The sequence below is a fragment of the Neoarius graeffei genome, chromosome 12 (assembly GCF_027579695.1).
Source record: "Neoarius graeffei isolate fNeoGra1 chromosome 12, fNeoGra1.pri, whole genome shotgun sequence".
In the NCBI taxonomy this organism is placed as follows: domain Eukaryota; kingdom Metazoa; phylum Chordata; class Actinopteri; order Siluriformes; family Ariidae; genus Neoarius; species Neoarius graeffei.
The window spans coordinates 34,753,159-34,780,863 of NC_083580.1; the positions used below are offsets into that span (position 1 = coordinate 34,753,159).

The 27,705-nt window shown below is 40.2% G+C and overlaps 1 protein-coding gene across 3 annotated transcripts in view; it reads left to right on the forward strand.

Annotated features, from left to right (window-relative positions):
* Positions 1-27,705, forward strand: part of chm (CHM Rab escort protein) — a 377,848-nt gene that overhangs the window by 302,454 nt on the left and 47,689 nt on the right. For all 3 annotated transcript variants that reach the window (XM_060935797.1, XM_060935798.1, XM_060935799.1), the window contains one exon: positions 26,166-26,262. In XM_060935797.1, coding sequence (XP_060791780.1) covers positions 26,166-26,262 — 97 coding nt within the window. The remainder of the gene's footprint in view (positions 1-26,165; positions 26,263-27,705) is intronic.

The window sequence follows — 27,705 nt, forward strand, 5'->3', positions numbered from 1 at the left end:
CTGCCCCATAAAACTACACCTCTTTCCCTGCAAGCTAAGGCACTCAGTTCTGTATGTGAGGAATTGGGATTTATTGATGTATGGAGGACAATTCATCCTGCAGACGAAGCATATACTTTTCCCTGCAGCTCATGGGTGTCATACTATAATTGGTTCCTTTTTTTTTTAATTATAAATCAGGGCGTTCTTTAATTTTGTGTTATTGGCAGTATTCTGATTTTTGGACCATGCCAGTGTAGTATTGGATCTGTCCCTCAAGGGTGTAAACAACAGAATGAAACATTTGGAGATGGAACACATCTATTTTGAAAGATCATAAGTTTGTAACTTGTTTTACTACTTTCTACTAACTCTCGATCTACTAATAACTCTGCCCTACGATGGGAAACTGCTAAAGCATATGCTAGAGGGTTGATTATTTCATTTCCTGCCAGTAAAAGATGGCACAAAATAGAAAAGCAAAATTTGTTAATGGCGGAGCTTAAAGCTAAAGAAAAAAAGCTGTGTTGAGTCCCCACTGTATTGCAAGAAATGGCTGCAGTCGGAACAATATTAGATAGCCTTTTAACACAAGATGAGGAGGTCAAACTCTGATTTATCAGACAATTTTATTAGCATGGGGATAAACCTGGAAAATATGTTGCGTACCTTACCAAAAAAAGGGCAGAGTCATGGTCAATTGCAGCCATTTGTGATGTTCACGGTAATCACATATATGATGACAAGCTCATAATTGACATATTTAAGGCATTTTATTATAATCTTTACGTATGTAAACAACTGAGTGATCTGTCTCTCTTAATGGATAAGTTCTTTTCCCAGTTCAGGTTGCCAACTATATCAACAGAGCAGCAATTTGATCTTAATGTCCTCATTTCCAGAGAAGAGGTGTTTAATGCCATAAGAATCTTACAGAGCGGAAAAGCACCTGGACCAGATGGGTTTGGTAACGAGTTCAACAAAGCATTTTCTGACCTATTAGTAGACCCCTTACTTGACATGTTTAATCATTCATTCATACATAATGAACTACCCCAGACTTCAAGAGAAGCAAATATTTCATTTATTTTGAAAAAAAGGAAATGCCCAGAGTCCTGTGCTTCATATAGGCCCATAGCCCTTTTTAATGTGGATCAGAAAAGTTTGTCTAAAATCCTAGCTACACAGCTTGAAGGCCTTCTGCCTAAAATTATAAAAGATCAAACAGGTTTAATAAAGGGGTGAAGCTCTTGAAATAATGTCAGGTGTCTTCTGAATATTATTCAGGCTTTCCAGCAAACACAGATTGATGGCCTAGTGTTTTCTTTGGATGCCAGGAAAGTATTTGACCGAGTCAAATGGGCATATTTATTTTACTGTTCAGACAAATTTGCTAATTTGCTTAGATAATGGGCTTAGATCAGACAGCTTTCCAGTGCATAGAGGAACAAGGCAAGGTTGTCCCTTGTCTCCCATTTTATTTGCCATTGTTATTGAACCATTGGCGAAGGCCATAAGGACAATGCCTTCTGTACAGGGCTTACAAGTGGATAGTGTACATCATAAGCCTCTATGCTGACAATGTTTGGATTTTTATTTTCAGTCCAGAGACGTCAATACCGGTGTTACTCAATATCATTGATTTATTTAGCAAATTCTCTGGATATAAAATTAATCTGATGAAATCAGAGGTCAAGCCTCTAGGGAGCCTAAATTCAATACCTGCAGCATTACCTTTTTTTTCCCCTTTAAGAGGTCACCAGCAGGCCTTGTCTATTCATAATGTATAAATTTACCCGTATAAAGCTAATTTTGTTCCCCTGTTTGTGAGAGTGAGGCAGGATTTGGAGCGATCTCTTTGCTGATCTCCTGGTTGGGGCATATAGTCTTAAGATGAATATATTGCCTAGATTACTCTATCCTATCCAAATGATCCCTGTCTTGTTTTCAAATAGGGCCATGAAAAATCTAAATGACTGGCTTAGTTATTTTATATAGAGCAAGCCCAGACCAAAGCTAAAGATGCCTACCAAGCTCTGTAGGAGGTTTAGACTTACCAGATGTTAGAAAGTATCGGCTGTGTGCTCCTATGAGATATATTTACGATTGAGTCTTAAATAGGACAACTTCTGTCTGGCAGGATGTTGAAACCTCCCTTTCAGAATAACCATTGAGAGACCTGCTGGTTTTTTTTTTTTTAAGAAATTCAAAACAATTAGATTGAGCTGTAACAACCCTGTTATACTTAATACAATTAAGGCACAGAGCCTAATCTAGGGCGCGTAATACGCTATAATACGCGTTTTTTATCTGTCTGTCGCACATCCACTTTTTGGGCACGAGAGTGATATCGCGTATCTATTCATTTTGTCGCGCATTTATAAGTAGAGAGCGTGTAGTCGCGTTTTACTGAATCTTGTGCGTATCAATTTGTCAGCACCAGCTAGCAAGCACTGCGGTAAATATAGCGTTGTTTACACACCAGTCGGAAAATATCGGAAAGGACCGAAGTATTTCGAATGGTTTATTTAGCGGGTAAAACAGTTTTGTGAACTATTATATCATTGGTCACTGAACCGGAAGACAGTGTATCTCAACCAATCGTGTGAAGTGTTTTAAACATACCCAAAAGCACATGGCATATCGTTCCGTCTCATCCAAACATAATGTCAAAACGCGTGGTCACATTGAAAGACCTTTGGACAAAAAAAGGAAACAAAACGAAGACACAGAAGTGACAGATACTAATCCAGCCGACATTACACAACCCGATACAATATATTATGAAATAGATTTAATCTGTTCTTGTATAATGGTAGGTACTGTAACATAACTGTAAATAATAAGAGATTATCATGATAATATACTGTTTAGGAAGTCTGAATTTTGAGATTATCTCTAGCAGGGTTTTTTCTAGAAAAATTTAGTATGAGGGCGCTCACCATGGCGGGGGATGGTGCCGGTTGTCCGTCCCCCCGCCGTGCAAAGCCTTTGAAAAATTGAGGCTACAATGGGACATTCTGAGGCTATCTGACAGGAAAATTGTAACAAATTGTCTGTCAACATTGAAAAAGAAAGAAGTAATCTTCTGCCCCGGACAGTCTTTGGCTTTTTTCCGTTTCGTGCCGCGGGATGACATCTTTAAATGCCCAAGTGTCAACAAAACAACTCGCGAACTACTTCTGTCAAAAACTCCCGCGCCGGTGGGTGAAAGGTCATTCAGTCTCGAGAAATCTCGCTCTACAAGTCAGCTGACCTTGTATGTAACCCATGTCAAATCTCGCGAGAGCAGCCGCGACAAGTAAACAAACAACATGGCGCCTCAGTCTGGAAAACGCCAATTCGGATTGTTTTTGCACCATCTGGCGGTGTATCTACTATGATTGGAATATTTTTGGAGTAATTATAACGTATTTGATGATCAGACACATTGTCACGTGGTGTTGCTGGGATGTTTTCACGGAGAAAAGATCGTTTTGAGAAAGATTGCATGTTGTGCAGTAGCATATAAGTGCATGGCCTAAGTGTGACTTGGGGTTCAATTGGCATTTCGGTAAGGGGGCGCACGCCGGGAGTAAGAGGGCGCAGCGCGCCTGTTCTCCGGTTTAGACGAAAGCCTGATCTCTAGTCATCTATGTCAAAAACTAGTTTAAAGATAAGTTCTACATGAATGTTTTTTGTTTGGGAGTAATTTGTTTAATTCAGTTTAGTATTATGTTATTAATCATATTCAAATAGTAAAGGTGCTTAGTTGATATATAAGTTTGTGTACAAATATGATCTTAGAGTAATTATATGACAGTGTGAAGACATACTAAGTCATTTGATTCTGATTGATAATGGTTTTTGAAGTTTGAATTTGATCTTATTTTCCTAATGCCAATATACAATTAGTTTGATAATGTTTGGTATTATGTAAGTTTTATTTAAAAATATTATGAAATATTTAATCTGTTCTTGTGTAATTGTAGGTACTGTAAGATTGTAAATGATAGAGATTATATACTTTTTAGGAAGTCTGAATTTTGAGATGATCTCCAGTCATTTATGTCAAAATCTAGTTTAAACATAGGTAGATTGTTTAGTGTTTTTCACTTTCATGAAAGGTGGTCTGAACAAAACAAATATGATAGCATTTTTAAATATTTGATAGTGATTTTATTTTATTCAGAAAGTCAGATTTTTCATCTTATTAATTAATAGTGGCAAGACTACATGGATTTTAGACTTAACTATATCAAATGATGTAATATTAACCTAGTCATATTTGATATGCAATATTAACCTAGTCATATTTGAAATGCAACATTATACTACTGGTGGTCAAATTGGTAAAAATAGGCTAGTCACATGATTTACAGTAAAACAGTAACCTAGTCATATAACAGAAAACTAGTCATATTTGTAAGGTTTTGCAGTATATAATTCATATAGTTTTTGATCTAAAATCTTTACATTTTTAAAGTTCAGATATGATCATAATGTTTGTGCAATACTATAAACTGTGGATAAGTGTTTGCTGATATGGTTTTCATATCACTGTATTAAAGGATATGTATAGTGCCATAATTATGATATTATATAGATTAACATCTGATATGAATGTTTGTTACATGTATTTAGTTTTATTAATAAAACTGTTCTGTTTATAGATGTACTCTTGAAAATATCTACCAATGTATTACTTATTTTTCTGTCCCCACTAGCTGGAACAAATGAGGGATATTTTTACCCATGTTAATATTTTCTGTCCCCTGTTTCTACAACTAGTGAGGGATCTGTCCCCTATTTTCAAATTCCTAGATTAGGCTCTGAAGGCATGGCGGTTAATGTGTAGACATGAGGAAAGGTCAAAAGTGACATTTGTTTTCCCTCCTATTCTGAACAGTCCTGAATTCCATCCAGGACTGCCTTATATACTGGTTTTAGACATTGGGCTAATAATGGCATTAATACATTGAAATACTTACTTGCTGATAACACTGTCATTTAAACAAACGGTTGAGAAATATGGTATCCCCAGACAGGATTTCTTCTGTTTACAGATGCACAGCACAACCTTAATTGATAATTCTGAAATAACTTCTCAAGAGTAGATGCTGTTTCAAACAGTTGGGAGGATGTCTGTTAGTCTATTTTATGGGGCTATGCATGCAGCACCACCTGTGGCTTTACAAGGGCTTAGAGATAAATGATAAAAGGATCTTTGTCAGTCATTCAGAGATAATGAGATGAGATCTTTGTCAGTCAGTGACATTGAGTGGGAAGATATATGGACATATACTAAATCAATTTTAGTTTGTAATCATACTAAGGCAGTGCAATTTAAGATTATACACAGAATGCATATATCCTCTAACTGCAGACATAATTTCAGCCCCACTCTTTCACCCATGTGCCTTAAATGTAAGACAGAAATTGGTACTCTTAACTCATTGTCTTTGGTCATGCCATAAGCTGCAACGGTACTGGTCTAACGTATTATCAGAAATGGAAAAGATACTAGGTTTGAAACTGGAGATGGACCCAGTGTCTCTCTAGGCCTCCCTGCCAGATATGTAATACTAAAAAAAAACCAGAAGATTGTACTGAATACCTTGCTGCAATGGATTAGTGAAAAAGAACCAACTGTTAGAGGCTGGCATAGAGTACTGTTTGATTTAGTGCCATTAGAGTACCTTACATGTGTATTACATTCAACGTCAGACCAATTTTATCAAGTTTGGGAATCCTGTTTGAATGATTTGGAGCCTGATGTCTCTGCCGTTTTGCTGCAGGGATTTTCTGAAAGGGCCTGATAAGGGAGGGCAGACTGCACATTTATTATTATAACTTTTGGTGTGGTATGTACGAAACTGAGCCAATGTGTTTTTGGTTTATTTGTTTGAAGTGTGTGTGTGTGTGTGTGTGTGTGTGTGTGTGTGTGTGTGTTGTTTTCCCTGTGGATTTCAGAATGGATCCATCTTGTTGTAAAAGTGAAAACCAATAAATATATTTTAAAAAAGAGAGAGCACCTCCTGCACTTTGTCTCTCCAGCTCATGTTCACTTCACTGCATAAGAATGAGCACCTCGCTGCACTTTTTCTTCCGCTCATGTTCACGTCTCTGTATAAGAAGGAGCATCTCGCTGCACTTTGTCTCTTCCGCTCATGTTCACTTCTCTGTATCAGACTGAACACTTTGCTGCACTTTGTTTCTTATGCTTATGTTCACATCACTGTATAAGAATGAGTATCTCACTGCACTTTGTCTCTCAAGCTCATGGTCACTTCTCTGCACACATGCAAACTCCTCACCTTTCGGCGAAATTCGCCGTTTTGGTCCCAAAATAGGTCACTTGTGTGAATCGTGTAGATCCGAAGAGTTTTTTTTTTTTTTGGGGGGGGGTAGGCAGGCTACAACGCTATTGTTGCCAAACATTTCACTTACAAGGTTACAGCCAATCAAGATAAACAGTTACTAACACGCTTCTTTTCCATTGGAGTTCTGATCAGCTGGTGCACAACCCACTGCTGGTTGCCAGTCCTCGCTTACGAATATTCCACAGATTCAGACCGCAAAGTCACCTTTTTATAGAGAGATTTGGCAACCTCATCTCGCGACTGAATCTGAATACCAATGGAACAGTTTCCAGCGCGCTCGGGGGTGAATAACCATGGGCGGATCTACCGGGGTGGCATATGCCACTCTAAAAGAAAGCCTTGCCACCCCTGCTGCTACCCCAGTTGGCAGCGACGAATTCAAAGAAAAATTACGGCCAATTTGACATTTACGTGCGCGAATTTCCAATGTCCGACTGCGGCGAATGCAGCACGAGATAACGCCAGAGATTGGTTGTTTTGGAAAATTGAGAGGCGCGAAGCGAGGGAGCCAGGAGTCGCGAGGAAAGGAGACACGGGAGGACAAAGGTAAAAGCTGATTAACTATCTATCAAAAAATGAAATTATAATGAATGAACAGTGCTAGTATAGTTGCGATGCTGATTTTGAGAGGATAAAAATCAGGTTGGAGAAGGTTATTTAGCTAACTATACATGTAAGGCAAAAAAAAAAAGTGTTTCCGGTAACCCGACCGATCGAGAATTTCCGCGTCGAAATTGCCGACCGTAAAGTTTTTATTACAAATTTCCCTCGATATTTTAGTGTAAGTGGCGTTAGTTTGTCATAATTTTTTGTTTCAACGCATTCAAGTTGTGAAAGAAACGATAAAAAGCAAAATGTTTTGCCACTTCTATCAGCCCTCCTGGCTGTAATGCAAATTGCTTCCTCTTCAGTATACAAGTGCACTTCCATGGCAGGGAAAAACACTACATTCTGCCGCCTATGTAGTCCCCTATTTATACAAATAGGAGTCATTCAGGATTCAGCCATGTTTTTGCTCCGTGTTTTTGCTCGACCCAAGTTCTACAGTAGGCTCGGCGAGGCCGGCTGCTTTTAATGGAAGTAGCCTAGGACGTTAAACCATATTTTCACGTTATTTCTTGATAAGGTGTTTTCACATTATCACATGAAAATATCATGAAATTACGTGATATGTTATTACATTATAAATATATTGTAAAAACGTGATAACTCTGTTAACAATATCTTTTCACGTAATTACTTGAGTCTAAGCCAATTTTTTTTTGAGTGTGGCAGCAATACGCTTCCGCAGATCATAACTCGAACTCTTGCGATATTTTTTTTATTCGTTTAAAGATTTAAAACACTTATTTTATTATGATGTGTGGTATAAAGGATTCTGTGCCAAAATACTATTTTGTAAGATGTTTACTTGTGTTAATTTTTTCGAACAAAATAAAACAAATTAAGAAAAAAAATTTCCTACCTACCGACCTTATTTTAGTATTTCATGTTACCTGAAACACACTTTTTTTTTGGCCTAATGTTAGTTAGGTCTGACATTAGTTTTGTGTAAAGTCGGCCACAAAAGTTAATATTGATTCACCGTCTGTCAAGGAAAACATTGCTATTGGCTGAAGCTTATGATTCAAATATTGAGGATCTTAAACATGAGTTACATCAGACGAGGAGAGTACTAGACAGAAAAAAGGGGGAACAGGAGAGTCCTACCACTCTCATGGAGTTCACTGTTTTTGGACCCATACCAAGATGTTTTTTTTTTTTTTTTTTTTTGAGTTGTTCAGGTTGTGTAAAATAGCGGTTGTCTTGCCTGTGAGCATCCTGTGAACGAAGTTTTTCATCTCTCAGGCTCATAAAGACTTATTTGCGGTCGACTATGACAGAAAAGAGACTATCAAGTTTGGCTGTACTCAGCATTGAATCAAAGCGCACAAAAGCATTAGATCTTGATAAATTTGTGAAGCGTTTTGCTGAGCAACATGGAAATCGCCGCATTCAGCTGTTGTAGGCATGACAAGTTCATGTTCTGCTCACTGGTGAGCCTTTACAAAGCGTGAGGAAAAAAACTATAAAATGTGACACTGGTGTAAATGGTTTAAATCATGCTGAACTTGAAGCAGTGGTGTTATTGTTGTTTTTTAGTGTCTGTTCTTTTGCATATACAGTATAAAACTGTCCAGAAACGGTATAGACCTCATCTGAGAATGTGTGTTCTTCGTGAACAATAAAGGCATGAGATTAAGTTTATCTGTATGAGTTTGTAAATGGCAGTCTGTGCCATTTTGTAGTGTGTACATACTATTTGTCGTCAAACTGTGATTAAATTCAGTATATATACATGTCTGTAATACGTTGCCACCCCTCAAAAATTCCTGCCCCCCTCTTGCCACCCCATAAATATTTTTCTAGATCCGCCCCTGATTTCACATAGGTGATGTCTTTAAGAAAATTGACAGACAGGGATTGGCCAGGTGTGTCCTCTGGGGTAGGTCTGTTAGATAGCACAGGCAGTAATATATACCTTTTTGTAAATAGCCCACTGTGTTGTACACAGGGGTGAAAATTAACTTCACAAAATATCAAACTTTACCGGCCACTGACAAATAAATGGTACAATTTACCGGCCACTCAACAGTAACTTAAGACATGTTTATGGAAAGTTATTTTGTACTGTATTAAATTCAAGATGTCACTGGTTGCAATTTTTTTTGTAACGTAGACTACAAAATGTACTTTTGCGCGCGTGCCGTGTCCCCGTGCATCCTTCTCACCTTTTTCACCCCTGACCAGTTTGCATGCCTGTCTCTGGATAAGAACGAGCACCTCACTGCATTTTGTATGTTAGCAAGCCATTTTTCCCTTCTACGTTTCAAAATCTCTCTAGTTTTTTCCACCCAATGATGAATTACTTTCTGTAAATTAAAAAAATCTGAAGTCTTTTTGTTCAGAATGATTTGCATATCCAAAAATGCAGCAAAACCTTACCATACTGATGAAGAATAACTAACTGGTCTGAATGAAGCACTACAAGCTGCCTCCTGTCATGGCAGCGTAGTTACCATTGCTATGAGGGTCACGTGATGGTGCAAAGCCTCTATAACTAGGGCTCTTTCAGGTTTCTCAGTGGCTGCTTCACTGAGGAGAGCAAACCTGTTCAACATGTAAAATAGAGGGGAGTGGTGCTCCCGTGGGTGAGCCTCAGCGTTAGCTTTGACTCTATGATCATGCCGCCGAGTCGTCACCCATTCGGCCCACATTGAGGACTCTAATGCTGGCGTGAGGGGATTGCTAACTCTGCGTAGGGCATCCAGACTTTCCCCTACAGAAACTACACTGCTCTCATTCTCACTAACCCTCTCTAGAGTCTGGATATGCAGCTCTAAAGCTGTAATCTTCTCTTTCAGAGAGCTAACTAATCTACACTTATCACAAATAAACCAATCACTAATGGTGAATGACACACCATCCTGCACTCAACACACTGAACAAGCTGAATATGTGCCATGATAAATGAATTTACGTACTTTAATCGACAATCTGTTGATATCAAGGCAGATCCGATGTGGATGGCCTCCAGTTGCAGTCTTTGCACGAGAAGGAAAAAACTTCTGTTCTTTGCTGTTCTCTGGGGGAAAAAAATTTAATTTGGAAAATGGGAATGTGAAAGTACAAACAAAAATTAAAAAGATAGTGGAAAATTATTAGTAGAATAGATGAAAAAATGGAGATTAAACGCTAACACTTGAGGGGAAAAAAGACTCACAGCAAACAACTCGAAAACAGGAATTATGTCACAAGAAACTGCATAACTGTTGTCACTTCTGAATTCAGAAGGGCACAGAGATCCACTGATGTCTTCGAAATTGGCCTTTCACTTTGTCATTTTCAAAACAGGTTGCACCTTTCTTGGATCCGTATCAGACAGACAGGCCCATGATTTCTTTTCTGGCTGCAGATCTTTCTAATGTGATCAGCTCAATTATGGATGATTTTCTCAAGCCTGATATGAGAGCTAATGCAAACATAGTGTCAAAATTGAGGTCGGTAGACATTATAGATAAACCCAATCTCATCCATGCAAGTAAAGTCGATGTGGGATTCTCTGCACACATAATGCTTATGAAACTTGTGTCATCAAAGATGGTCAGTGAGAAGAGAGTTGGAGTTCAGGATGGATTGCAGAAAGAGCTTACAGACACTTGCAGGGAAATTACAAGAAAAATCTCCACTACATTTTACACTTGTGCACAACATAGATTGCCTAGATCTAAGGAGGATGGAAAGCAATAAAGACTTGTGCATCAACAAGTGGAAAAGAATCCTCAGACTGCTCAATGAGACCAAACATGAAAATGATTGTGATGATCTCAAACATTACAGGATGTTCATCAACGAGACTGTGCCAAAGAGAAGGGCAGATGTCACGGACTTCGATCTTGCCACAGGCCAGCTAGATACCCTATTCTGTGAAACAATGGCAAGAGAGGTGGTCTACAAAACACTGGAATGTTGTGGCAATCCTCCTAATGCTCTCACATGGAAATGCAACTGTGGAGAGAGTTTGCTCTGTTAATAGACAAATAGAGGTTGAAAACATGAAGGAAAGTACTTACAGTGCACATCGTCTTGTGGGTGATCATTTCAGGTCAGTGGGGGGAATTGATAACTTTGTGGTGACTAAGGGCTTACTTCAGTCTGCATCCTCAGCATGACAGAGATACCTCACTCATATTCAGGAGAAGAGAAGACTTGGAGAAGCAGGAAAAAAACATGAAAATGAAAATTCTGTCTGATGAGATTGATGAACTAAAGAAAAAGAGAACACACCTCCAGAAAGATGCCACAACCATGGAGCAATCTGCTGATAACTTGCATTAAAGGCAGAAAGTTTAATGAATCTTTCATTCATTGCTCAGTCAAACAGTCTAAGACAGTTGGCGAAAACTAATTAAAAAAAAAATATATATATATATATATATATATATATATATATATATATATATATATATATATATATATATATATTTGGAAAAAAAAATAGCCTCGATGAGACTGTAGCTCATACCAGCCAAGACTCCCATAAAATCATAAATATGACAGGCTGCATCACCATCTTGACAACTTTTATGTACACACACCTGGGGAACATTGTATGCGAGTTTGCTTGAAATCTGATCAATCCTATCGGAGGAGTAGCGATTTTTGGACAACGGACGAACGACACATGATCGCATAAGTTCATCCAGCCTGCCCTGCAGCCGAATGAGCTAAAAATTGAATGATGGACTTTGCTGACAAACAGAAAATCCTTCAGTGTGTTTAACCCTTGAAAGCATGAACACCATTAATGAGTTTCTGTAGAAATAGTATAGAAAAAGATCTAAGTGCATTTAACTGGTAAAAGCAAACCAACAAAAGTAGAGCGAGAGTATGTGTATGTTTTTCCGAAGGGTAGTTTGATTGTGCTGCTACTTGTTAAAGGCAGTGCTATCAGAACATCATGTATTCTGGATTATGGTGTTTCCAAAGTAATTTGTATTGTATTTCTTAACATAAATAAATAAACAAACAAACCAGTTTCTCTAATTAGAAGACTTGACATCGGATGACACTGGATTAAAATACTGAAGACATTCAATGATTACAGATGGAATAAGACAGCATACCGGTATGACTGAAAGTTACTGGACAAGCTTGAGATTTCACTCAAATCCCTACGTTACATATGGAGTTTACATAAATTAACCAAAATCCTTCAAATGTTAATCCAAATAATTTAATGCTTCAGAGATGAGTTCATGTAAGTATTCAAGGAAGTAATATCCATGTAAAATAATTTTGTTCACATTTAAGAACAAATATTTTGCTCAAAGTTTGCTGCATGAGGCCCAGAATGTTTATAAGCTTGTATAGGTGTATTCTAATTTATGTATTTATGAATATAAATGTGTACTATATGTAACCAGCAAACTTTTAAGTTTTGTACTGAAAGCTTGCAAACTGATGGGGTTTAAAACACTGGCTTTTTTGTGTCTGCTCAAAACAATGTTGGCCTATTTTGCTGTTCATTATAGGTCATGGAAGTTCAACTTTTTAGTCCATGAAAGTCAGCAAATTTGACATTAGACTTGGGGTGGGAACCCTGAACGCAATTACTAACATCAGAAAAGATAATTTTTCCCACTGAATTAAAATGAGCAAAAGCATGTCCATAGAAATACAAAGAAAATATACATTTTTTGAAAGAAAGGAAAAAAAAGTGATTAGCCGGTGATAGAGCATTTATAGGTGGCCAAAGGCTCCCAAAGCCTTGGTATGTGTCTGCTCACTGTTTACTTGTGTGTGTTCGTTCACGTCAATGATCGGGCTTATTTTTACATCCAAACACTTGACACTCCGTCATCTTTAAGTTGTTTACAACAATTTAGAAGTGATGTCTCCACTAGATCTCAGCCTCAGTAAGTCATGTACAGTCAAGCCGCAAAGTCTGCATACCCCTTTCACCTTCTCCACATTTTATTACATTACAGACTTATTCTACAATCGATTTAGTTCATTTTTTGTCACAAAATTCTACACAAAATAGTCCATAATGACAAAGTGAAAACAGGTTTTTAGAAAATATGCAATTTTATTTTACTGACAAAAATAGCTTATTTAGGGGTTACATATCTGTACACACCCTTAGCGTAATACTTGGTTGATGCACCTTTGGCAGCAATTACAGCTTCAAGGCGTCTTGGGAAAGAAGCTATGAGCTTAGCACACTTGTTTCTGGACAGTTTTGCCCATTCCTCTTGGCATATCCTTGCAAGCTCAATCAGGTTGGATGGGGAGCATTGGTACACAGCCATTTTCGGCTCCTTCCACAGATGTTCAATTGGATTCAGGTCTGGGCTCTGGCTGAGCCACTCAAGGACATTCATGGACTTTCTCCAAAGCCACTTCTTTGTTCTCTTGGTTGTGTGCTTCAGGTCGTTGTCATGTTGGAAGGTAAACCTTCACCCCAGTCTGAGGTCCAGAGTGCTCTGGACCAGGTTTTCTTCAAGGATCTTGGTGTACTTGGCTGCATTCATCTTTTCCTCTATCAGGACTAGTCGCCCCATTTCCGCTGCTGAAAAACATCCCCACATCATGATGCTGCCACCGCCATACTTCACTGTAGGGATGGCATTAGCCAGGTGATGAGCGGTGCCTGGTTTCCTCCAGACGTGGCGCTTGGTATTCAAGCCAAAAAGTTCAATTTTGGTTTCATCAAACCAGAGAATCTTGTTTCTCATGGTTTGAGAATCCTCTAGGTCAGACCTGGGCATTTTACGGCCCGCGGGCCGCATCCGGCTCTTTGGTTCATTCTGACCGGCCCGCGTAAGGTTAATGAGAAATTACAAAATAAACGTATTTTCTAATTTTACCTCATGCATGGACTGAATGTGCATTGCTTTTATTTTGAAGTTGTGTTCAACAAAAACGCAATGCGCGCGACATGAACATGACATGAAATCCCACGAAACCTAATCCCACGATAACTACTTCCGTAATTTGTCTAGACCAACCACAAACTTGTACGTCATCCTTCAAACGGTCCAGCCAATCACATAGTGTGACGTCATCAGCAGGCGCCGGAGCCGATCTCCGGCGAAAAACCCCAAATGAGGTGATTAGATGTGGGCATCATTATTATAATATGATGTATCTTGCTTGATATTTGGAGTAGAAAGACAATATTGTGATGTCTTTATTGTGTTTTGGGGTGAATGTGACTGAAAAAAAAATGGTACAAACGCTCACATTTTGTTAACCATTGTTTTGGGAAATTTGATTGAATAAATGACATTTTTTGTAAGGCAACCTCGTTTTTTCCATACTCTTACCCGTCTTAGCAGCTTGTAAAAATAATGTTATTTATTGCTTCATATAAAGAAATACAATTAATATTATGCAGAATTTAGTTCAGCCTTTTGGTCCGGCCCTCCACAAAATTTTCTGTTTCTCATGTGGCCCCATGGAAAAAATAATTGCCCACCCCTGCTCTAGGTGCCTTTTGGCAAACTCCAAGCGGGCTGTCATGTGCCTTTTACTAAGGAGTGGCTTCCGTCTGGCCACTCTGCCATAAAGGCCTGATTTGTGGAGTGCTGCCTGGATGGTTGATCATCTGAAAGGTTCTCCCATCTCCACAAGGATACGCTGGAGCTCTGTCAGAGTGACCCTCGGGTTCCTGCTCACCTCCCTGGCCAAAGCCCGTCTGCCCTGATTGCTCAGGTGGCCAGGTCTAGGAAGATTCTTGGTGGTTCCAAACAACTGTGCTCTTTGGGACCTGTAAAGCTGCAGCAATTTTTCTGTACCCTTCTCCCTTGGCCACTGTGCTCTTTGGGACCTGTAAAGCTGCAGCAATTTTTCTGTACCCTTCTCCAGAAACAATCCTGTTTCTGAGGTCTGCAGATCATTCCTTTGACCCCATCTTGGAGTTTGCTCTGACATGCACTGTCAACTGTGGGACCATATAGGTAGGTGTTGGCAATCCCCAATCATGTCCAATCAATTGAATTTACCACAGGTGGACTCCAATTAAGTTGTAGAAACATCTCAAGCAGTATCAGTGGAAACAAAATGCACGTCAGCTCACTTTTGGGTGTCATATCAAAGGGTGTGCACACTTGTATGCATATGATATTTTACATTTGGATTTTTAATAAATTAGTACAAATGTCTAAAAACCTGTTTTCACTTTGTCATAATGGGGAATTTTGTGCCAAAAAATGAACTCAATCTATTGTAGAATAAGTCTGTAATGTAATAAACGTGGAGAAGGTGAAAGGGGTGTGCAGACTTTCCAGTTTGATGGTAAGTTATGTCACCATCTTGGATTCTCTTGCACAATCTGTACTGAGAGCGCGATATTTGAACCTTGGCGAGAGTAAGATGTTAGCACCCAGGGAAGTCTTATTTTAAAAGAAAAACAGTCTGTACACAGTATGTGAGTGCAAGTATGAATAAATGAACACTCAAACATGTCTTGTATGGATATCATCTGTCAGTGTAAAGGAGTTTATTTTTGGGGTTTTGTTTGCTTTTAACAAAAATGAACTTGTTTATTATACTTTACCAAGTGAAGCAAACCATGTTGCTCTTACTGTTTAAGAACTGTATAAGGTGGCTACAGCACCACACTAGCTCAAATGAATGAATTATTTAAAAAGGGATTCATTCATTTTATGAGATTTAAAGATCCAAATCAGTAAAAAGATCCAAACAATATTATTATTAATATTCTCATAAAACCAATTTTTACAATGTGCACACCTGTATGTGCACAACAAGCACATACAGAAAGTAGTCCAAGCCTACTTGTATAACTTGGGATGTATTTACCATTAGTACCATTTGCAGTATATTATTTCTACCCTTTTTCACTTTGTGCATAATATCACCTGTCTCAATTCACAACTGTTTAATAATCACAAAGAATATAAATCTACTGTCTGACCCAAAGGGAAACCTATTGAATTGGCAACCACATACATGCGCTGTATACACTTGGTAGCCATGCTTGTTAATGTAATTCCTCTCCACGGTTTCCCCTAACCTTGCACTCTCATTGCTGTACTTCGCCAATGCATTCATTTCCAGTCACAATACATTTCGCACTACAGGTTTTGGAGTTGCAGACAGGTCCAGATATTTAGTCTGCTATATATTTTTCAGATGTCTGCAATGCATCAGCGACTCCTTGCCGACTTTCTTTGAACAGTTCAAACATAGTGCTCGAGCGCTTGGTGACCCATCGCTGATTTGCCTCCGACCTGGGGCTTTCCTCAGCGATCCCCAAAACTCAGGAGGCAGGTGGAATTTCAGCAGAGCTCCACGCTAGTGTGTGTTTACACCATGCTTTTCAAAAACTCAACCAATAAAGGACAAACAGACGGGGCCCATCACTAGCTCACAGCTTTCGCCCTGTTCAAGGTTCAAGTTAACACTCTACGGCATGCATGTGTGCGTGCATGTCACACACACACGAGTCACACTCACAATTTCCTCCACTGTTCTCTCCTCATTCTTAAAACATAACAAAAATCTGACAAATTCATATGACAATACTAAGTGTAATGCATTATAGAAACACTGAGTAGAAAGAAATTTAACTGTAGGGTTTTTTTGTTTGGTTTTTTTATATATAATAATGGGCCTGTGAACATGGCATTTGAGACTACTGGATACAGGCAAATTGCACTTTGTGTGTGATTCTTACACCATTATCTCATTATTATTATTATTATTATTATTATTATTATAACACAGTTGTTTTCATATGAAAATGTTTCATGCTATTCCATGACAAAAGTTCACAGCAACATTTGTTTAAAATCATACAGTAAATTTCTTCATATCAGTTGAGTCACTAAACCTTGAGACCAAGTCCAGTCTCGAGTCCCCAGTGTTAGAGTCCGAGTCAAGTCCCCAGTCATTAAAAAAAAATTTGAGTCGAGTCCAAGAACAGGACTCCAACCGCACCATTTGATAGTGGCTGTTTTAGCGCCATTAACATTCGTTTGTTCCTGAACATGACGTATGAACAGGTGAATGTGCATTCTCTTTGTCAGGGAGTGCGAAGTATTGAGTCTGAGATGTTTGGGAGACAGATGTAAGTGCAGAAGGTGTTTATTAATACAAGTGAAGACAGGTAAACAATCTAGAATGGCAGCCAAAATCGTGAAACAGGCAATCATAGACTAGGCAGAATCAAAGACGAGAAACAGGAAATCAGGGATCAGGAAACCAAACAAGGAAATATGGCTCGGTAATGTGTCAGCAACGCAACTCAATACTTTGCCAAGTGCATGCGTGTTCACAATTTTTATATAGGCTTTATATTGCGCCTTAATCCTGTGCAGGTGTGAGTCGTTTACGGCGCACGTGCGAGAGTCCGCTTGGCACGTGCGCTGTCCAGACTGCACCCAAGAGTCTTTCTGATGCATGTGCCAAGGCGTGCAGGTGTGACACTCTTGCACAAAATTAGTACAAAAATTAATGTAGATATAAATATGGCAAATTATTATGGCATGTTACAATAAATAAAGAAAAAATCTGAGTCTTCGTCTCCAATTTACGAGTCCGAATGCAGTTAATGCATGAGTCCTTAAAATTAGTGCACGAGTCAGACTCAAGTCTAAGTCTTGGACTCGAGTACTATAAGCCTGCTTCATATTGAGCATCTTGAAAGTATATTGTATGAAGGTATTTTTGCGTCTCTCAAATGCAAGCATAAAAATGGTTTTGAGAGCATATTTTCCACGCTTCAATCAATCAAGTTTACAATTAAAAAACAAGCAGTCTTCTTTTTGCATCACAAAAAGTTTTGATTGCGATTCATTCCTTTTTGGCATTGAGCCAGAGTTGCTTGCGAGTCTAAAACTTTTGTAAGTCAAAAAGTTTAATGAGTCAAAACATTTTGGTTGCAAGATGAACTGGACGTTATGGGCAGGATCTACACTGACGTATGAGAGAAGACTTAGGCTAGGCTGACACTTGCACGATTCCGTGGCACGCATTGGCACGACTCGAGTCGTGCCAGTGCGCAAACTAGTCGTAAACTGGCGTGAAGTGTGCGTAAACCCGTCGTGACTGCGTGCCATGTCGGGATGAGAATTTTGAAATGTTCAAAATTTTGGTCACGACAAAATTTCGCGACCGGGTCGTGAACTATGCACAAACTGTTCGTGATCTCGTCGTGAACTTGTCGGGACGATGCGGGAGGATGCGTGCCAGTGCGTGGAAGTGCGCGCCATGCCACGACTGTCACGAACTGCCACGAATAGTTCACGAACAGCTCACGTCGAGTTCACGAGTAGTTCACGACATGTTCATGAATTGGTGCGCGTCGCAGCGTGGCCATGCCTTCCCACTGACACGGTCACGCATTGATGGCACAAGCAGTTCACGACTAGTTTACGCACTTCACGAACAGTTTGCGCATGGCACGAGCAGTTCACGACGAGTTCACGAGCAGTTCACGACTACTGCGCGACAGTGGCGCTCGCGTCAGTGCGGGGGTGTATATATAGGGCTTCCCGGACACTTCTCGCCGTTCGCAATTTTTTTTCTTGCTTTTTTCTTTAATGTCTTTTATTTTCTATTCCTTCATGACTTTTTTTTTGGGGGGGGGGAGTTTCGTTTCTTTTATTTCAAAAATGGAACAACTGTGGATGCAGCTCATGAAGCTACTACCATTCTTTCTTGCCAAGGGACAGCACCAGCAGGGGACATGTAGTAATGTGACAGGTAGTCTCGCTGATCCTTTGCATCCTTCTGGGTATGATGGCCGGTTAGAGGCAGCAGCCCCTGCAGGTGTCGGTCAGTCCTCCATCCACCAGGGATCAGATCATGTGTGTCCGGATCTTCGCGGTCCACTTCTGAAATTGCGTGTGGGTATCTGATAAGGATGAGGTTGTGCATGACACAGGCGTGCCCAAGTCGGCACAACACCGTCCGAATTGCGCAAACTCGTCGTGCCAATGCGGGAAGTGCGTAAACTATGCGCAAACTATGCTTGAACTCGTCGTGCCAGTTCGTGAATGTGGACGGGCACGCGTTCGTGAACTCGTCGTGAACAGTGCGGGAGCCTCCCAGTTCGTGCCCCAAAATGGCACGACTTGCCACGACAAAATCGTGGCCAAAAGTCGTGCAAGTGTCAGCCTAGGGTTACTATTGGTGGGTTTGATTTGGATCAACATGGCTACATCCAAAATTCCATCGCTCCCAGTATGGAGAGGAGAAACGTTATTGCATATTGAGCTACATGGAGGTAATTTGGCATTTTGTTGCCAATTTTAATTGAAATACTTTTAAATGTTGTATTTATTTACAAACTTGATTTTTGATTGCAGTGCGAGAATCATGTTCTTAAAACTAAAAAGACACAACAATACATTCAAAATAGTTAGTTTCATGCAGAATTGTCAATTTTGAGATTTTCATAATGAAGTAAATGTATCAGAATTGGGCAGAAAGTGGAAACAGGAAAAAAAATCAGAATAAGAAGCTGGTGAATAGAGGCTTTGCCCCATAGCAACAGTAACTATGGCACCATGACATGATGCACGATTTGTAGTGCTTCATTCAGACAAGTTAGTTGTTATTGATCAGTATGGGAAGGTTTTTCTGCATTTTTGGATGTACAAATCGTTTTGAACAAAGACATCAGATTTTTAATTTACCAAGAGTAAGTCGTCATTATCAGGGGGACAAATAGAGAAATTTCTGAACATAGAAGGGAAAAGTGGGGCAAAAACATTCAGCGGGACTCAGTGTTGAACGGAGAGGTCATAAACCCTATAGTATGCTCACTTTTATTTCTACTAAGGTAAGAATCTAAAAAAAATTAATTTCACAACTGCAGCAAGGTGGTCATTCTTATACGGTGAAGTGAACATGAGCAACACAGCAGCTCTACACAGCCTAACCTTCACCAAGACTTAAAAAGTGCATTTACATTTGGGGATCCTTCAGAGCATGTTGTGCGTGCCCTTGGGGCCCAGTCATTATGGGAAACACCTGATGCTGATTTGAGTGCAATCAGCATGCGCGTACAAGGACACATAGGCTTCAGGAAGTATTATCACTATTATTGTCATGTTTTGTTTTTAGCTATGGTTATAACTCTGCTTTAGGTTCGTTTGTTTTATTTTTGTAAATATCACACCTGCTAATAAACACACTTCCTGCACTTAGACCCATCTACTGCCACATACCTAACAGAATACTTCACAAAGTCTCGGTGAAAACAGCATGCTGATTCCATTCAAATCAGCATCAGGTGTTTCCCATAATGACTGGGTCCCAAGCGTGCATACAACATGCTCTGAAGGATCCCCAAATGTAAATGCACTTTAAGTCTTGGTGAAGGTGAGGCTGTGCAGAGCCGCTGTGTTGCTCATGTTCACTTCACTGTATAAGAATGAGCATCTTGCTGCAGTTGTGAAATTAAGGGTTTTTTCTTGTTTGTTTGTTTTATTCTTACCTTTGTGGAAATGAAGTGAGCAGATAATAGGGTTTTTGATCTCTCCAGAGTCCCACCGAATGTTTTTATCCCCCCCATTTTCCCCTTCTATGTTTAGAAATTTCTCTAGTTCTCCCTCCCGGCCGATGATGAATTACTTTCGGTAAATTTAAACAAATCTGATGTTTGTTTCATTCAAAACGATTTGTCCATCCAGAAATGCAGCAAAATCTTCCCATACTGATCAATAACTAACTTAGCTGAATGAAGCACTATAAGCGTGCCCCCTGTCATGGTGGCATAGTTACGATTACTATGAGGTCACATGACAGTGCAAAGTCTCTATAAGAAGCGAGCTTCAGTACCTTGTTACTGAGGTATCTTTTTAAACTGATACTTAACTGGACGGAATGAAGACAATTGTACATTTGCCAAATAAATATATGTGAATGCATCTACAAACAATTCAGTCACTAACCATATGTTTTGTTTTTTACCATCTGTTTTATTGTAATGACAATAAAGTTTTCCTGCAGTGGAGCACTGCTCCATTCATTCCGCCATGCCATATTCAGCTCCACTGTTAATGGACTGGAAACTCAGTTGACCAACAGTGATTTCAGGTGAATGCCTTCTTTTAAGACAACCCCCCCCACCCGTTAAAAAAAAAGGTACCAAAAAGTCAAGCAGAAAAGCAAAAAACTGCATCAGAAAAATCCACAAATAGAAAGGAATGAAAGCAAAATCTGTGAATGAAAAGCAATCATCCTGACAAATTTTTTATTTGATTCTCATTATTTGTGTATTACTTATCTCATTATTAATATATAATTCCATAAATGGGCGGCACGGTGGTGTAGTGGTTAGCGCTGTCGCCTCACAGCAAGAAGGTCCGGGTTCGAGCCCCGTGGCTGGCAAGGGCCTTTCTGTGTGAAGTTTGCATGTTCTCCCCGTGTCTGCGTGGGTTTCCTCCGGGTGCTCCGGTTTCCCCCACAGTCCAAAGACATGCAGGTTAGGTTAACTGGTGACTCTAAATTGACCGTAGGTGTGAATGTGAGTGTGAATGGTTGTGTGTGTCTATGTGTCAGCCCTGTGATGACCTGGCGACTTGTCCAGGGTGTACCCCGCTAGAGCCCTGCACTCCTGCGGGAGTCCCGCGGGACTCGTGGGACCCGCCGCAAAGCAGTGCGGCGCGGGACAAATTTTGAAAGCTCATTGCGGGCGCGAGCGGGAGTGCACATATGCGGGCGCGGGCGGGAGCGGTGATAAGCTGCAGTCCCGCTAACTAAAAACGTGTTTAAAATAAAATTTATAAATTATTAATTTATGTCTATCATATATAATTTGTGCTGGATATTTTATTTGGCATTAATAAAAACATTTTAAGATGCCTAAATTTGCAGAGAGAGTCAGATTGCCAGTTTGAGTGAGGAATGGCATCTTAAATTTGCCATTGATCACCCTAACGGGCAATCCTTTGATCACTCTAATGACTCGCCGTTCACACCCAGCCTCCAGTGACCCACACTAAGGTGGGGTTTACATTAGACCGTATCAGCGGATCATCAGATTAACGTTTTTAAAATGATTAGTGTGCACACAGCAACGCCAATACACGATTCGCGTGCACATAGCAACGCCAATACACGGATACGCTCGGCTTCGCAGGCATCCTGCGCTCCAAATCACTCCGCCATGAACAGCGAGTGCCCTCTGGAGGGTGTGCACTCCGGCCCTGCGCAGCTCACAGAGCGCGCGAATATAGCGCACGAGCAGTGATTTGGGACTGAGCCGCTGTGTGTGAGATCTCAGTGCATGTCGGGCATGCGCGTCACTTACCACTTGCAAGTGGAAGGATGGCAAGCCTAAAGACAATCATAACTACACAATGAGCAGTATTTGCATCAGTATTTGCAGTATTTTCATACTTTTATACTCTTTAATGAAAGGTGATACAAGGCGGAAGTCCGCGCCGTTTTTCAGCAGTCGCGTCACATGACCAACGCCAGCGAATCAGGAAGGTGGATGTCACAGTGACGTTGTCCAATGACGACGCCAGCTAGAGCTCAGCACAGCGTATCCGCGTATTCTCAATGTTTACACAGCACCGGACCAGACACGATTTGGATTGAATACGTGGACCCTGGCGGATTCCCGTTTCCCGGCGTTTCCAGGCATTTTAATGTAAACTGACAGTGCATCCGCGAAGAAAACGAGACAGATATGGTCTAATGTAAACTTGGCCTAACATGATGCCTCAATGACGCCTTAGATGAGCTGGTCATCAGAATTCTGATTCTGATCCAGGAGAGGATAAATAACTCTCGTACGTTTCCGATTCCTTTCCTCTTCCGTGTTTGAGATCTCCGATCATGGCAGAAGAGCAGAGCTCCTTTACTGAAGCTCACAGTGCTTCAAAAGTAAGTGCTGCTTTAAAAAGAGGTACATTTACCGTTAAAAAGTCAAGAGTCCTGAAATCGGACATTTTAGTTAGAAATGCTTTACAAATGTAAACTGGGTTAGCCTAATGTTTTGTATGGCTGAACAATAAATATACCAAATTTCCACTTGGAATTACATGCTCGCCTGTCTTTTTTTATTGTTTATTATTATCTCATCTCATCTCATTATCTCTAGCCGCTTTATCCTTCTACAGGGTCGCAGGCAAGCTGGAGCCTATCCCAGCTGACTACGGGCGAAAGGCGGGGTACACCCTGGACAAGTCGCCAGGTCATCACAGGGCTGACACATAGACACAGACAACCATTCACACTCACATTCACACCTACGGTCAATTTAGAGTCACCAGTTAACCTAACCTGCATGTCTTTGGACTGTGGGGGAAACCGGAGCACCCGGAGGAAACCCACGCGGACACGGGGAGAACATGCAAACTCCACACAGAAAGGCCCTCGCCGGCCCCGGGGCTCGAACCCAGGACCTTCTTGCTGTGAGGCGACAGCGCTAACCACTACACCACCGTGCCACCGTTTATTATTATTATAGACACTGACGAAGGCAACAGCCGAAACGTTTGTCTCCTTCTGCTGCTAAAAACAACTCCAAAGAAATGTAACTAAAAGAATAAGTTCAAGAGTGCGATCCATCTCTCCTTTCACACTAATTATTCATAGGAGACGCACCATGGGAGAGCGCATACTTAAATGATTAGCCTACTTAAATAATTATTATTATTAGGTCTACATGCTGCCATTTCAACATTCCGAATTCAGAAACAAGGTAAATAATAACAAACGTGAACGTGAGCTGTAGATATTTATGCTCAAATCCACTCAAAGTAGGGGGCGAGGCACCATCACGCTGTGTCAAGACAAGAACTTTCCTGAGAAATAACGCGAACATCTGCATCATGCGGGATTTGCGGGTGGGAGCGGGACAAAATATGGCAGGCGTGGGTGGGAGTGGGACTGAAAATCATAATTCTTTGCGGGCGGGAGCGGGACTGAAAAATCATAATTCTTTGCGGGCGGGAGCGGGACTGCACAATGCGGGTGGGAGCGGGACTGAAAAATCCGACCCGCGCAGACCTCTATACCCCGCCTTTCGCCCGTAGTCAGCTGGGATAGGCTCCAGCTTGCCTGCGACCCTGTAGAAGGATAAAGCAGCTAGAGATAATGAGATGAGATGAGATGAGTTGAATTCCATATATAATTTTTAGACTCAAGTGAAGTGAGAAATGCCTGTTTGTAACAAGAATATTCAGACTTAATTCGCTTTAGTTTAATTGACATTTCCTTATTTCTTTATTAAGACATTTTTTATTTTACTGTTTCAACAAGAGGTATCATTTCTGTACTTTTGCAGTCAGACCACTTGATCTAAAAATTCCTATTTTTGGTTTAGCATAAAGTGGAATAAAATATTTATTCTAATATTTCTGGATTTATGAAGCCGCATAATGAGAGTGCCACTGGGTTTGAACATATTATTTACTTGCATTTGGTATGTAAGCAAACTTTTGTTCTTTGTCCTTGTTGTGTGTGTGTGTACACAGTACCGTATATGTAGTTAAGATTCATATTATCTGTTCATCATGGTCACTTTGGCCCAGTTCACACCTAGCATTAACATGCATCCTCGGTGACTGGATCAGAAGTGGACAGCCAAGACAAGTAACTGTTCACTGGCATTAAAATGCATCTCTTGTGATGACTTGCATTTGGATTTTATACGTTTTCCTGCAGGAGAAAGGGTGTTGAACGAAAAAGGTGTCTGTTATAACATTGTTTTTATCCATTATTTTAGCAGTGTCAAGCCCTACCTTTCAGGGTGATTTTCAAACAGTCTCACAATGAATAAGTATTTTATGTTTTTTGATTACACTCTCAATGATTACATATTTTATGCTGTCTGAGGAGCATCGAGATGCAATAGCTTTCATAGTACAAATGTGATGTGGCCATGTGTGTCCCAGACCACTTCCAAATGTGGTTTAAGTGATCAAATCACAGTGTGCTTTCAGGATGCATTTGACCCCTTTCACACCTGTGTACTCAGCACTGATGGCTTTAAATCCAATCACCCAGGATACATGTTAATGCCAGTTGTGTCAACAGAACCTTTGCCTCTATTGATTACTTTCACATTACCCATAATGCTTTGCATCTTGGGTAACCAAAATATAAACAAACTAAAACAACATTCCGTCGCACACTGACAGTAATCTTTTGAATTTAAATCTCCCTAAAACCTTCAAAGAAGTGTCAAAACTAACTAAACCAAAGCTTAAAGAAATCTGCAAAGCCTTTTCTATGCACCTCGAGAAATCACTCGGTAAAAAAAGCACTTGTAAATATCATATCGAACGCTTTGAACATCTTTACTTTGGCTGACAGTCAGTAGCCTTCTTCATTTGTCAACACGGGTGTTCCAACAATTACTTATCTGCAGAAGTTAAAAGATTGGCAAAAGAGCTGAGAAAGATCAACACTGATAATAGAAGAATCCACAGTGAAATAGTTTTTTCTGGGTTCTGGTTACAACGAGAAAGCCGTAAGAAAATACAAAATGATTTGTGCATGGGAACACAAGTAAGGAATTCATTCAGTCAAGTAAGTACTGTAAACACAGCAGAATTGTCAAATTTATTTTTTATGTTGATTTTGATTTCCTTCACTCTGATTTTCCTGGAGCTCATATGCTACCAGATTACGACAATCTTTGAGCTGTTGGAGGAAGTTGTTAGGACTACAGGGTCAAATACTACATTCAATCTACCCACACTAAAAGGGAAAGTACATGTAAGCTTACTTACACTGCATGGTTTATGCTTTGTTTTGAGAGTTGATCCTTCAATGAAGTTGTCCTTTTCAGTTCTTTGGCTTGTCCTTGTTTTTTTGGTTTTTGCACTTTTTATGACTAAACGCAGACGGGGGTTGTAGGCTTCATGACTTGGATCATCAGACTCCACCATTGAAGTGTGCAGAACATGGTCACATGTTGTCTGTCATTGTAAAGTTTTGATGGAGAATTCTGTATAACCACACTTTTCGACATTTAACCTCTTTAGGTATTCTATAAAACTTTTAAATCAGGAAAAGTCGTTTTTCCCCATGTGAATTCGAAGAAATGTCTGAGGTAAACAAATATAGTAAACAAATACAGCACCTGGTTACCCCCCAAGGCACAAAGCATTATGGATATGTGAAAGTAGAGAATGGGTGCATTCAGTGTTTGATAAACTGCTGAGTGCAAAGTCTGATTGCAGTCCTGTTAAGTTGCAAAGCAAATCATTCAAGTTTGTACAGTATTGAGTTATAATTTTTTTTCCTCTGATCCTTGCCCTGTTTATCTTTATGTCCACTGTGCAGATTTCATTGGTGACAGTGCCTCCTCTTGAGCCTTCCTCTCCGGCTGTAAGGATGGTAGAGCTCAGTTCATCCTCCATGACGTGCATGCCTGGAACCTGTAAGTTACACATAATGCATAGCTAAGGACAAGGCTGCAAGGGTATGGGTCATTCATGCTTACTTCATAATCACTGGTTACTAAAACCATTGTTTTTTGTGGTATGTTCAAAAATGAGTGATTCGGAACTAAATGTCACCACAGTGTAAGCTCTTGAATATCTGAACTAGCTAAAAATCACAGTTACTAATAGAATAAAAGAAGGATACTTTTAAATTAGACTTGTGTAATATAATGATTTTATCATCCTTATATGATATTACACTGCCATTATTTCCAGAACCATTTATTCTGGTATATTACTTTTTTTTTTTTTAACTATCAGAAAATTAACTGACACGCTGGAAGCCAGTAGTAGTGTGTACTACTTCCAAGCGCTAGAGAAGTCAGCAGCCTATTGCAACAGCTCTCTCCCTACTCTGTCTTTTTTGTGGATTTTGCCTGCTTTTTATTTTGTTATTGTGTTCTGTATGGGTTTTTTTTTCTTCTTTTTTTGCTGCAACATTTTAGTTGTATTTTTTCCTGGGTTTTTTTTTCTTTTGTATTTTATTTTGGACAATGATCATTTACACCCACGACAAGCCCTTGTTATACCAGCATGGAGCCGGTATCCCCTCTGCTCACATACCTGAGGAGATATGGAGACACCCCTGTTGGGGGGGAAAGAGCCGAAGTGAAGGTCCAGGTGAGGCTTGAGAGGGATAGAAGAGTTAAACCATTTCTTCCTGTGGTCATTATGGGGAACATGAGGTCTCTTGCTAACAAGGTTGATGAACTGTCAGCTTTGGTGAACAACCAGCGGGTGTACAGGGAGTGTAGTTTGCTTTGTTTCACGGAAACATGGCTGCATGGGAATATACCAGACAATCTGTTCAAGCTAGCCGGCTTCTCGCTAGTATGGGTGGACAGAGGGAAACAGAGCTGTAAGAAGAGAGGAGGAGGCCTTGCTGTCTTTATTAACTCTAAATGGTGTAATCCCAGTCATGTAAGGGTAAAGGAATGTGTCTGTGCCCCTGATGTTGAACTTCTGATGGTAGGTCTGAGACCATACTATCATGTGGGAGTTCTTGCATGCCATTGTCATTGTTTACATCCCCCCATCTGTGGCAGCAAAGAGCATGAGTGATGACATTTACACAGTCACCACAGGACTTCAGACACAACATCCCAGTGCCCAATGATCAGCTGGGATTTTAACCATGTCTCCCTCTCCCTTGTCCTAACCAGTTTCAAGCAGTATGCCAACTGTGCAGCGAGAGAGAATAAAATCCTGGACCTCTTTTTATGTGAATGTGAAAGGGACATACAGCTGCTATACAGGGAGCCCTTACTCCCCTTCCCATCAACACCTCTGCTACCCCTCCCAGCAGACTTCTGACCCCAGAGGACAGCCCACCCTCACCCATCAGCACCCTTCAAACCAATATTACCATAATGGTGGAC